The 13,635-nt window shown below is 33.4% G+C and overlaps 2 protein-coding genes across 2 annotated transcripts in view; one reads left to right on the forward strand and one right to left on the reverse strand.

Annotated features, from left to right (window-relative positions):
• The window catches only part of Tp53bp2 (tumor protein p53 binding protein 2), a 199,231-nt gene that overhangs the window by 30,673 nt on the left and 154,923 nt on the right, over positions 1 to 13,635 (forward strand). The window lies entirely within an intron of this gene.
• Fbxo28 (F-box protein 28) overlaps positions 1 to 13,635 on the reverse strand; it is a 32,252-nt gene that overhangs the window by 6,304 nt on the left and 12,313 nt on the right. The window contains exons 2-4 of the mRNA XM_076831687.1: positions 11,761 to 11,870; positions 9,477 to 9,615; positions 659 to 854 (exon numbers count right to left, since the gene is read on the reverse strand). Of these exons, the coding sequence (XP_076687802.1) occupies positions 659 to 854; positions 9,477 to 9,615; positions 11,761 to 11,870 (445 nt within the window). The remainder of the gene's footprint in view (positions 1 to 658; positions 855 to 9,476; positions 9,616 to 11,760; positions 11,871 to 13,635) is intronic.

A 13,635-nucleotide genomic window follows, 5' to 3' on the forward strand; every position in this document is an offset into this window, starting at 1 on the left:
TCGATTCTTCCCATAAAGAAATTTTTGGGTTTTATTTGGTATGCTAGATTCTGTTATCAAAAAAAAAAATTTTTTTTTGGGGGGGGTAGGGTACTAGAGACTGAACCCAAGGGAACTCTACCGCTAAGCTATATCCCTAACCCTCTTTAATTTTAAAACAGGGTATCACTAAGTTGCTGAGGCTGGCCTTGAATTTGTAATCCTCCTGCTTCAGCTTCCTGAGTAGCAATGCTACTTCAACAAAATTTACTGTAAGTCAGTAGTTGTGGATATGTGCAAAGATTTAGCCATAAGTACATTCTATACAGTATAATTTAATTGAAAAACTTGAAACAGAAAGTTGAGCATGTAGCTCAATGGTAGACAGAGTATGTACATAGTATGTATGAGAGACCCTTGTGTGTGAGATCCTGGGTTCAATCTGAGCACCAAAAAAGAAAAGAAAAAAAAGAAAATCATAAACTACAAATATACCTTAAAAGTAGATCAGTTATACAAGTTACATATGATCTGTTATTCAATATCAGTAAAAATTATGTTGTGGATAAATATTTGATAGCAGAAAAATTCAAAATATATGGTTATGGGGGAAAAAGACAAGTTATAAAACTATGTATGAATGTTATTATAAACTGAAGATACTATAAATAAGAAATACCTGGAGGAGAGCCCATAAGTCTTCCAGACACATCTGATCCTGGCAACTTCCTTTTTAGAATTGGAACAATCTTCTCATCAAAGTATTCCATTGCCATGGAGGAAATATCCCTTAACTCTTGTAGTACTTCATGAGCTCGCTGAGGGGCTCTGGTAGAATTGACATATCTCAACACACGATAAATTTCATCAATCACCTAAAAAAACAAATTCTTATTAGGAGTTCAGATTTTTTCTTTTTTGAAGAAAAGTGCTAAATAAGCAGATGTAATTGCATGTTTTGCAATTTCTAATAAAGACCTAGAGGGTGACTTAGCTGATATACAAGTTATGGGTAATATTACCATCTGCCACACATGGGTTTTGGTCTTGTATAATACTTTATACTTAGATTTATTAAGGATCTTTTATGTTTACCAGGTACTGTGCTGGGGGGGCTAAGAACGAGGACAAATAAAATACAGCTCTGGGTGTGATGGTGCATGCCTGTAATCCAAGGAGGCCTTGGAGTTAAAAGCCAGCTGCAGCAAAAGCGAGGCACTGAACAGCTCAGTGAGACCCTGTCTCTAAAATACAAAATAGGGCTGTGAACGTGGCTCAGTGATTGAGTGCCTGAGTTCAATGTCTGGCACTTCCCCTGCCCATCAAAATATAGCTCCTGCCCTGAAGGAAATCACAGATTCTGGGGATACACACACACACACACACACACACACACACACACACACACAACAAAGATGGCTATACAAATTGCTAAAGAAACCAGAGGACTAAACCAAGAAATTAAATCCTTTTTGGGAGTAGATACAGGATGGGACATTACCCAAACCCATATTATATTAATTCTCCAAACCCATTCTATTCCCCAAGTCCCAGGAACTCAGTTCCTTTTCTCTTTTGCACTTCCCTATGAAGTTTTATTTCTCTACAAGCTACCATGGATTGGAATGAGGTTTCCTCAGAACACATTTTCTTGCCATCACCAAAGTATAACAAAAGATCCTTTTTTGTTTTAGTGGTAAATGCAATGGAGAAAGGCAAGACACAGCTAATACATGAAGAAGAAATGATATTCTTACACCCCTGTGAGGGTGTTCTTAATACTTTCCATAGCTTCAGCATAGAATTGATATAATAATTCACATCTCTGAAGACCCCAATCCAGCTAATGTCTATTCAAAAGGATTTTTATCTCATGAGAATTGTGGACTAATAAACCAAAATTATTCTGTCACCAAAATTCCAAACAACCTGGAATCCTAGACATTCCTGTTACTGCATTTATCCAGTGAGTTTCCAACTTTGGATAAAATTTTGTAAACTTGTCTTCTTCTCTCTACTCAGGCTGCTGCGGACTATTAGAAAAACATTATCTATCAGAATAGTACCTGGAAACATTCGTAGTTCTTAATGTTTTCTAGACTTTCAATGTAATGATCCTTGTTAATCTAGAATGACATGTGCCTAATAAATTTAGGAAAAACTAAACTGTTTGAGTTTGTCCTTAATATAAACTCAAGGAAGACTTCACAGAAGAGGGTTTGTGGGTTTGGAGAAATGAACAAGAACTGGCTTGGGCTGTGGTGGTTTGTACATAGGCAGATGTAATGGGAGATAAGACATTCTGGTTTTGAATTACATGGGACATGCATGTGTCAGGAGAGAACCTGCAGATGATGATGAGACTTCAGTAGCCAATAGAATAAGAGGGAGTGAGAGTAACAAGGGAGAACATGCAGAACAAGATAGTCAAAGGCAAAGTCTAAGGCACTAGTGGTTAGTGATGTTTTCACTTCTGGCATTTCTACTCCGTAAGAAACTCATTTTAGAAGAGTCAGTCAGTCTGTCTGTCTATCTATCTATCTGCAGTGCTGAGAATCGAACCCAGTGTCTCACACATGCCAGGCAAGTGCACTACTGCTCAGCCCCAGCCCCAGCCCAGAGCACAGTATTTTTTAAAAGGTTGTTCATTGACTAATTTTATGTTTTGCTAGTGCCAGGATAAAGTTTTACATGTGGGTTATAAGTAAGAAAAGCACTACAATACTCCACTATTTTTATAATGTTCGGCTAGTATATTTGCATCTATAGCCAAAATTGGTCATTAACTCTATGAACTAAATAAAACCCCAATTTTCTAGCCTGAGGGCTTCTGCACATTCTGACCCTTTTCTGTAATATTTTTCTTGTATATCTCCTCCACATCAAATTTCTTACTCATTCTTGAGGCCTCAATAACATTTCACTTTCTGAGAATTGTCTTCTCTGAACCTTCCTCCAGTATAAATCATGTTAACATCGTCATCAAATCTTTTATTTTCCCTTCACAGTATACAAGTACATCTTTCTGTTAATTTGTCTTCCTTATAATACAGTAAGCTCTGACAGAAGAGATCACAGCTAGCTAGTTTTACTGTCAGATCTCTAGAGCCTACCAGAGTCTGGCATATGGCAGATATTTGATAAGTGTTTCTTAAATCAGGGATAATGATGGTCAAATAGTTTAACTGCTTAATATCAACATACCTAAGCAAAACTGTTTAGGGAAAAGTTACAGAGTTAAATTCAATACAAGAATACAGTTTTGTTTTTTGTGGTTCTAGAGTATTGAATCCAGAGCCTTATGCATGTGAGGCAAGCATTCTACCCAACTGAGCTATATCCCCAATCCCAAGAATACAGTTTTTAGAAGTCAGATTCTGTTTTGAATAATAAAAGCCAAAGTTAACAGAATTTCTAAAAACAAAACAAAAAAACAAAAAACCCTTAAAACTGTACTTATATGTTTATCATAGCTTTATTAATAAATCTCTAGAAATTATGTTTGTACAAAAATACAATAGAAGAATATTAACAGTATGTCTGAACTACTAGGTTTGATTGTTGTAAAGGTTCAGGCATGAAAAGACACAGGTCCTATCAGTGGAACATAATGACGTCATGAAAGACCCAACAGCAAAGCATAAGTCAGACAGACTGGAATACACTCACTATACAAGCAAAGTACTACGTGAAAATAAAGAAAGTAGAGATAAGATCTGTTTCAGAGAACTGGGTAGGTCTAATGAGAACATGATAATAAGGAGTATGTGCAACTTCAACAGGTAAGGGAAGGGAGAACAAACAAAGGGGCAGGTAGATGATGTGAATGGACAAGTGATGAGAAGAAATCAACATTTTGTAGTACTATTATCCACCAGGCATTTATTCTAGGGTGTATTTTAATCGATCTTTTCCATAATCATTATTCTTCAGAAAATTTCATGTCAAAATATCCCACAGGGATGCTGATACTAAAAGTACATCTATAAAAGAAATTATGAAATATTCTTTAGTATTTAGTCTTCTAAAGATAGTATGAACGCAAAGTATCTCTTTGCAAATGCTTAAATCTCTTATTAGGAAAGGTAATATTTTCAAATCTTACTATATATAGATTTAAATCAAGTGGGATAATTCACATTTTCAATAAAATTTAAAATAGTTGCTTATAATGGTTAGATAGTAGATAGGGGGAAGCAAAGGACAAGATGAAGGATACCAAACCAAAAAAAACTTGATGAACCAAAACAACACTATGAAAGAACTACACACCTTCCATTCAGATTTATTGGTGGCTACAATGGCTTTTAAAGGCATATACAAGACTCACCACATCTGAAAAATCGTTCATTTTCTGAGTAGGTATGGTCATTTTCTATAAATTACGTTGAGTGGAAAGTGGAAAGACCACCTAATGGTTTTTTCTATGCCTTTCAAATAATATGCCACACACTGAAGCCTACATAGGCTTCAGGTAAAAGTAGTAAGTAATAAAAAATATTTTTAAGTTTTAAAAAAGTATGGTACAAGCCAAACTACTGTTGCATTTCTAATACGCAAAGTTCGTCAATTTTCATTTCTGTTTACATTGGCATAGTAATAAATGACATATTAAGTTGTTAGGCTTTTTGGGTAAGAGAACATCTCTTTTTTAATCTGTTTAGCAAACAAAGCTTATTTGAATATTGACTGTATGATCTCATTTTTCCTCACTTTGTCTTTTTATTTTACTTGAGATTTCCTTAACTTCTCCTTCCACCTATTTTACTTAACTTAAATTTTTTTCATATTAAAATTTTTAAGTGCATTTAAACTTTTTGAATATTTCTTGTATGGCATGTATTTGAATATAGTTTCAAGTATTATAGCCTCTTAAATTTTCTACCCCTTACATGGTTTCCTCAAATGACTTGTGATCCTCCTGCCTCAGCCTCCCAAGCTGCTGGGATTACAGAAGTGCCTGTTTTGACATGTATCAGTCTGGTGATTCTCTGCACTGTTTGTATTTAAGGCTGCTGCACAGAAAAAGCTGATCAGGAAGATGGGGGTGGAGGAGGGATTTAACAATTCAATAGGAAAATAGACCAATTTTCTTTTTTTTCATTTTAAAAGCTTATAGTTACGTATATTTTAGGACATTCACAGTAAAACAAAGAAAAGCTCCCAACTAATCTTGATTTTTACGAGCATATTCACATTAAAATCAATTATAAAGCTCAGTGGTAGAGTGCTTGCCTCACATGCATGAGGGTCTGAATTTGATTCTCAGTACCACATAGAAATAAATAAATAAAATAAAGATATTGTCCATCTACAACTAAAAAAATTTTTTAAAAATTATAAAATAAATGAAGCCAGGAAACATTATAAAAACTTAAACTGAAAGACATCCCTCAAAATATCTAACCTATGCTGTTTAAAAAAGTGAAAATCAAGAGATACAAAAACAGACTAGGAAACTGTATCAGATTCAAGATTAGAATCCACATACAGTCCTAAGATTAGATTCTGGAATGAGGAAAAAATCCTGCTAGGACAAGTATTATTGAGATGTAATGAAATCTGCTGGCATGGTGGTACATGCCTGTAACTCTGGTGACTTGAGAGGTTGAGACAAGAGGATTATTAGTTAGAAGCTAGCCTCAGCAACTTAGTGAGACTCTTGTCTCAAAGTAAAAAAATAAAAAGGGTTAGGGATGTAGCTCAGTGTTAAAGTGCCCTTGGGTTAAATCCCCAGTAAGCCCATCCCCCCACAAAAGTAATGAAATTTGAATATAAATTTGTTGTTATATCAGTGTTAAATTTTCCAATTTTTTTGTTTGTATTGTGGTTAAGTGAGTGTCTTAGGAAATGTACTGAAATATTTAAGAAACACAAAAATTTAAGGATCATAATGTTTCCAACTTATCTTCAAATTATTCAGGGGGAAAAAGACAAATATAGATAAAATGTAAAAGCAAACAGGAAAAAAGGTGTGTAACTTTTGGCTCTGGATAACAAAATATGACAACACTAGTTTTCTTTCCCAAAACATTAAAAACAAACCAGTCACATTAATATATAGAGTTTACATCTGTTTAGGGACAGCTTTAAGACATACACTCACATTGGGGAAACCCTAACTTTGGACAACACTGTATTTCCATGAGAACACAAGATTTACCAGGGCTACTAATAATGATCAAGAGCAGGGACTATCATGTCATACTGCATTACTATATGTTCCAGAATGGTTAGCTGTCCACCACTCACATACAGCACAAATTTTTAGTGGGAACTCCTGCTGTGGACATGAGATTAGTATAAAAAGTACAACTTCCATGTGTCAGATTTATATAATCTAAGATTTAAGAAAGTCAACCGGGGCTGGGGATGTGGCTCAAGTGGTAGCGCGCTCGCCTGGCATGCATGCGGCCCGGGTTCGATCCTCAACACCACATACAAACAAAGATGTTGTGTCCGCCGAAAACTAAAAAATAAATATTAAAAATTCTCAAAAAAAAAAAAAAAAAAAAAAGAAAGTCAACCATTTATAGCAACAGTTCTGAGAGAAGATGAATGGGATGTCAGTGTGGTCCAAATATTTTTCTATTTGGTCTGTGCCAGTTTTTACAAATTAAATTTTACTAGAACTACATGTTGTCCATGGTTATTTCTCCAAGTCCATTGGTTATAACAGAGACCACATGGTCCATAAAGTCAAAAATATTTACCAGAAACGTTTGTTGGTCCCTGCCTTAGATAATAGCAGCAAACTCTCAAAATTGTGGTACAATTCTGGCAATCTAATTTAAACTACATTATTACTGCCTAGATTCACGTGTGAAATAAAATGCTAATAGTAGTTCCAAATTTTAACAAAATGGATACACAATCTTATTCACAAAATGAGTTCTCTTGCAAAGTATAAAAGCTCCTGAACTATTATAATCCAGGAGCACATTCAGAGGGATAACAGGAATAAATCACCAGAGAATCAAAATTATATAGGGCAGAAAGAAAATTATTCGTATAATATTTGCTATAATATATATCTGGAATGTTCCCCAAATGCTAATCTGTTGAAGGCTTGGTTCTGAGCTGGGAGTTGTTGGGAAGACGTAGAACCTTTAAGTGGTGTGACTTTGTGAGAAGTTGGGTCATTTATTTAAAAAAAAAAAAAAAATCAGCAACACAAATAATAAAAATTCTGAGTATACATACTGTTGTTTTAGAAAAAATATAAGCTATAAAGAAGGTACTTTTAGGAACAAAACTAATTCAAGCTGAATTAAGTATGATGGTACACATATCTGAATAAACACAAAAAGTGTGTTATTTTTTGATAGGAGCTTGTAGGAGAAAAAATTAGGATAAATTCTCGTGAAGAAATGGGTGCTAGTAAGGAAAAATGGACGATAAAAGTAAAAAAAAAAGCAATTGAGAAATCAAAAGACTGAAGTATAGCTTTTGTCAAATCAACTTCTCTAGGCCTTAGTTTTCTTATCAATGAAATAGATAGTAGGATCTATTGCATCTTGGAAACTATAGATGTCCTCTGTGGCTGCAACTTAATTTTGTTCTTTTATTTGGGAATTAAAATTTAAAGTGAGAAGCCAACAGGTATTCCCACCCTCCCCCTCCCCTGAAAAAAAAAACAGGACTCAAATGGATTTGAGCTCTTTTGCTTATATAGCAAAAATCCCCATTACTGACTGGCATCTTCTTCTGTAAAAGTCAAATAGTAAATATTTTAATTTCTGCAGACCCATGAACTTGGCCACAAATTACTCCACTCTTGTTAGTTTAACAGCTACCTGAACTGTCTGAAGTTCTGAAAACTGTAAATGTCTTCTTAAATGTTCATACTCTAAAAATGAGACGTGCAATAAAAATTATGAAGCTGGAGGGGACAACCTATACTGACTCAAAAGTAACACTACGAGTTAAGGATTTAATAAATCAGATTCAGATAAAATCTGGCATAAGAATCAGAATCTATGCCAAGCACAGTGGCACATGCCTATAATCCCAGCAACTTGGGAGGCTAAAGCAGGAGGATTACAAATTCTAGGCCAGCTTCAGCAATTTAGCAAGACCCCGTTTTAAAATAAAACATAAAAGGGCTGGGGATGTAGGTCAGTGGTAAAGCACTCTTGGATTCAATCTCTAGAACCAAAAAAAAAAAAACAAAAAAAATCAGAATCTAAAGCTTCTAGTTAGTTATCCTCTTATAGTAACTATAAAAGCCTTTGTAGGTAATATAAGAAAAGTGATATATATCAAGGAATATTTCAATAAAATTATAAGTAGGGGCTGGGGGGGTGGTTGTCTAGCATGTGTGAGGTACTGGGTTCGATCCTCAGCACTATCTAAGAGTAAATAAATAAAATAGAGGTATTGTGTCCCTCTACTAAAACAAAAACAAAAAAACACCCAAACCCAAACCCTATAAGAAGATGTGTTCATTGTTTAAAAGAAATTATAAGTTGTAGGACTGTCCCTCAGAATAAATGTCATAGAAAACTAAAAAAAAGATAGTACATATATGGTATTGCCAATATAAATTATCTATGGAAATAACAAAAATACAACATTACAACCATTTTAAGATCTTTTCCAAGCAGGTGTCAAAATGACTTTAAGTACTTCTCTACTGCTTCTATATCTCAACTGGATTTACAGTTCATTAAGGAGCATGTGGTATGTTGGGATTTTCATTAATTTATTAAAGGTAAATATACCAAAATATACTTATTTCTATACTAAAGAGGACCATTACTTAGCTCTGATTGTGTTGTTATGTGGCAATTATGTATTCTGGTCAAATCTGAAAGTTTATAAGGTTGTCATTATAAAACATTTCTCCAAAAAAACAAAACAAACTTGTCTTTCTCCACCTCCCCCAAATTACAAAATCTTGAAAGCAGGATAACCCATCTCTTATTCATTGCAGTATCTTAGGCATTTAATGTAAGTAAAACTTCAGGATTTTTTCTTGAGTATGAATTCTTTCTTCTTTTTGTTACCAGGAATTGAACCCACGGACACTTAACCATTGAGTTAGACTTTTTAAAAAATTTTATTATTTTAAGACAGTGTCTCACTAAATTGTCAGGGCCTTGTTAAGTTGCTGAGACTGGCATTGAACTTGCAGTCCTCCTGCCTCAGCCTCCAGAGTCACTGAGATTACAGGCATGTGTCACTGTGCCAAGCTTGCATATGAACGCTTAACCAAGCTTTTTACAGACTACCAGAGCTTCTACTGTGAATTTCATAATTGGAATTTTAAATATAAACATCACACATACATATCTTTATTGATAACTATACAACAAAGACATTCATAGAAACTTATTCAGAAGAACAATTCTAACATCTCAAAAATCACTTATAATAATTTAAATAAGTTTATAAATAATAATTTAAAATATATAATAATTTTAATAATAAGTTCATAATAATTTAAAATTTACACAGGACAATCAAGCTATTTTGGACAAGCAGTTGTATTTTACCTTTCCTGGGATGAAGCAGCAGAGATTGGAATCTACATACTTCATAAAAGTCATATTTAATAGTGACAGCCTTGTTTCCACAGCAGCAAGGATGTCTGCATGACGAGCTAAAGAATGGTTTCTCCTTTCTGACTCTCTCCTAAAATAATGATACAAAAATAAATGATAATTAAAGCATAACTGTGAACTAAAATGTTAAACAATTAAAATGCCTTAATAAAATGGTGTAATACTGACACATTATCAACTTAGAAATCTACATTTGGGTCATAATTTAATTATAATGCACAGGAATCCTTCCAGAGGACTAGCACTTAATGACAAAATATTTTGGGGAAAAAATAACTTCATATTAAAAAAGAATTAGGACTGGGAATACAGTTCAGTGATAGAGCAGTTACCTAGAAAGCAAGAAGCCCTGAGTTAAAGCCATAGCACTACAAAAAATAATTTTTTTTTTTTAACTTAATTTCAATCTCTGACTTGTTTTCTTGGCTATTATCACTCTAATGGCTATGAGAATCAGAGAAATTAGGTAAATGAAATAAATATATTGGGACCCTTAGGTAAAAGACTACATATTTTTGCTCATAAAATTTATTTCCTGAGCCGGGGACAGCTTATCCGTAGAGCACTTGCCTAGCATGTGCAAGATTCCTGTTTCAATCCCATGTACCACAAAAATTAAAATGAAATTTACTTCCTTCAAACTTTTCAACAATTTTGTTCAGAAGGAATTAACACATATAAACTTCACTATTTTAAAGTGTACAATTTAGTGTTTAATATATTCAGCGTTGTACAATTATCACCACCTAATTACAGAACATTTTAATCATAGATGAAGGACATGTAACCATTAACACTCTTCATTCTGCCAACTACTAATCTATTTTCTATTTCTATACATTTGTTTATTCTGAACATGTTTGTAAAAAAAGGAATCACAGTATGTGTTTTTGGGTCTGGTTTCTTTCATTAACATAGTTCTCATGGTTTATTCATATTCCAGCATGTACCTGTTTATTGCTGAACATTCTATCATCTAGTTATTAGCTAATGTATAATTGGGTTGTTTCTACTTTTTGGTTATTATAAATAATGCTGCCAATAACATTTATACACAAGTTTTTGATACTTTAGCCATGCTGGGGACTGAGGCAGAGCCTCATGTATGTTAGATAAGTACTTTACTGCTAAGTTACATCCCCTACTCCCACCCATAAGATTTTGTGTGAACACGTTTTAGTTTCTCTTTAGGAGTAAAATTACTGGGTCATATGGTAAGTCTATTTAACTTTTTAAAAACAGCCAAACTGTTTTTAAAAGTGGCTGTACTGTCTTATATTTCAATGGTAATAAAAGAAGGCTCCAATATCCACATTTCACTCAACATTTTTGGTTTCTTATTTCACCACCCAAGAGGATGGAAAGTGTTATCTCATAATAATTTTTTTTTTTTTTTTTTTGGTGGTGCTGGGGATTGAACCCAGGGCCTTGTGCATGCAAGGCAAACACTCAACAACTGAGATATATTCCCAGCCCCTTGTAATGGTTTTAGTCACATTTCCCTTATAACAATTGATACTGAACATCTTCCATCTTTCATATGCTTACCAGGTATGAGTATATCTTTTCTGGAGAAAGAGATTATTTGTCCACTTTGAATTTGGTTGTTTTTTGAGTTGTCAAAGTTTCTCACATAATTTAAATACAAGTCATTTATCAAATATGATTCACACAATTTTCTCTATGGGTTTTTTTTTTTTTTTTCACTTTCTTGATGGTATCCTTTAAGCCACAAAACTTTGTAAAATTCTGACGTTAACTTGCCTACTTTATTTTTTTACCATTTATGTTTTTGTTGTCATGTAGAAGAAACCATTACCCAATCCAAATTCATGAAGATTTATTATTTATGTTTTCTTCTAAGGATGATTTCAGAGTATTGGGCTGACAATCTACACTTGGATCTATGGTCCTTTTGTATACAGTCTGAGGAAGGGGTCCAAAAAAAAATTCATTGATTTACATGAAGATACCTGGTTTTCCTATCAGCATTATTGAAAACACTAAAAGTCTAGCCAGGTACAGTGATGCATGCTTATAATTCAAGAGGACTGCAAGTTCAAGGCCAGCCCAAGCAGTACATCAAGATCCTGTCTCTAAATAAATAAACAAATAAATACTATCCTTACAAAAATAAAAACAAACAAAAACCTCTGAAACAAGAAACAAAAATACCCCCAACTATAAATTAATTCCATTGTTTACCATATCATACCTTGGAAGTTGTGCTTTAACTTGTTTCTGACATAGATTATGGTACCTTTCCACTTTCAGAAATCCCTGATTCAACATTCTCTGGCAGACCAAGTCCATTCTTTTACAAACCTATGAGGACAGGGGAGGCAGAATAAAAACAAAATTAATAACTAAATTATTAATAGACAATTAACTGATGACCAAAAGTTCTCTCTACTTGTTCACCAATTGTTGTCTGAATCTCTTATTAGTGGCAGTGGGTAAATCCCTTAATCTATGTAATTTCTATGGCATCTCATTACTAATATTACATTGTGGGCAAATGAATATCATTTAAGTGTCAACTGAATGTTCTCAGAGACTAGTTATTAAGATCAGTAAAACAATGTATTTGAAAATTTTTAATAGCATGAAACAAGAAAATTTCCGATAGCCAAAAAAGTACATTCAAATTTCAAACCTCTCACAAAATTTATATCAATTATAAGCAAATGAGAATTTTAATTTATTCTAGTAATTTAACTATAGAGAATAAGGAGTCGAAGCCTTTAGACTAGTTTCTGCTATATCCTCCAAAATATCTTCAAGTGTAGGAGAAAGAACTATTTCGAACTCTCAAGGAACATGGTGTTTAAGTAAAAGCAAAAGATCAGAAGTCAAAACAGCTCATCTGAAACCCAATCTGTATGTATTTTGTGCATGTCAGCTATCATTTGAGCACCTGAGACAGTCATCAATACACTGTGAACAGTATTTTTAGTTATAGGGGTATCATTAAAATAATACATGCTAAATCATTTGGTTAACGCTAATTAAAAAACTTTTCCCTGCATATTTGTTATATTTCTGAGATATCCTAGCATCTTTTGAATCTTTTTTTAAAAATATTTATTCCTTCGTTGGACACAATATCTTTATTTTATTTATTTATTTTTATGTGGTGCTGAGGATTGAGCCCAGGGCCTCACACATGCTAGGAAAGCACTCCGCCACTGAGCCATAACCCCGGCTCCTATCTTTTGTATCTTAATTAAACCTAATATATAATATCTGTTTGGTTTTTGATTGCGGAGAATTCTGCAGCAATTCAGTCATCAACCTGAATGTTGATTACTGGATAGGGATGGGTACTTAAGACACTGAAATAAATTTCTGACAGGTCAATTACACACAATTTATCTTATGCTTCTATCTTTCTCGTAGTATCTAAGCACAAATGCTTGAAAAATATTTGTTGAAATGAAATGCTGATGAAGCAATCTACTTGTTTCCTCCTGAAAATATAGGAAGAAAAATCATTCTGGCAAACTGGGATGAAGTTCATGAAGGCCTTACTATTCTAATATTAATACTAGATAGTTCCTATACCACAGCATGCCATGTGAAAAGTATTAAGGAAAACAGTTCTTTTCACCTCATAATAAATTAAAACATAATAAAATGTAAGTACCCAGAGTAATTTCTAACGAACGTTATTTTAAAATGTGGTAGAATCTATTTCTAATTAAATGAAACCAGTTATCAATATTTGTTCAGTATCACTGAAAAAAAAATCCAGCAAACAAGTTAACATTTAACGGTTTTTAAGGAAAAATAACTCTTACTTCCAAAACAAAATATAGTGACATTATATTACATTTTTGAAAAGTTGAGAACTTAGAAACCTTTTAAAAACATAAGAACACATAAGCACACATTTTATTTACTGTCAGTATATAGACATCATTCCATTTCACACAACTATTGAAAAACTGCCACTCTATAGCTGTGAAAGAAGAGTCAAAAACACAAATATTTTAATATTATTTAACGAAAATATTTTAGATTTTAAGGACCCCTGGAAAGATCCTGGGAATCGCTGTTGGTTCTACTTTGACAATCAGTATACTAATCC

The sequence above is a fragment of the Callospermophilus lateralis genome, chromosome 13, assembly GCF_048772815.1.
Source record: "Callospermophilus lateralis isolate mCalLat2 chromosome 13, mCalLat2.hap1, whole genome shotgun sequence".
In the NCBI taxonomy this organism is placed as follows: Eukaryota; Metazoa; Chordata; class Mammalia; order Rodentia; family Sciuridae; genus Callospermophilus; species Callospermophilus lateralis.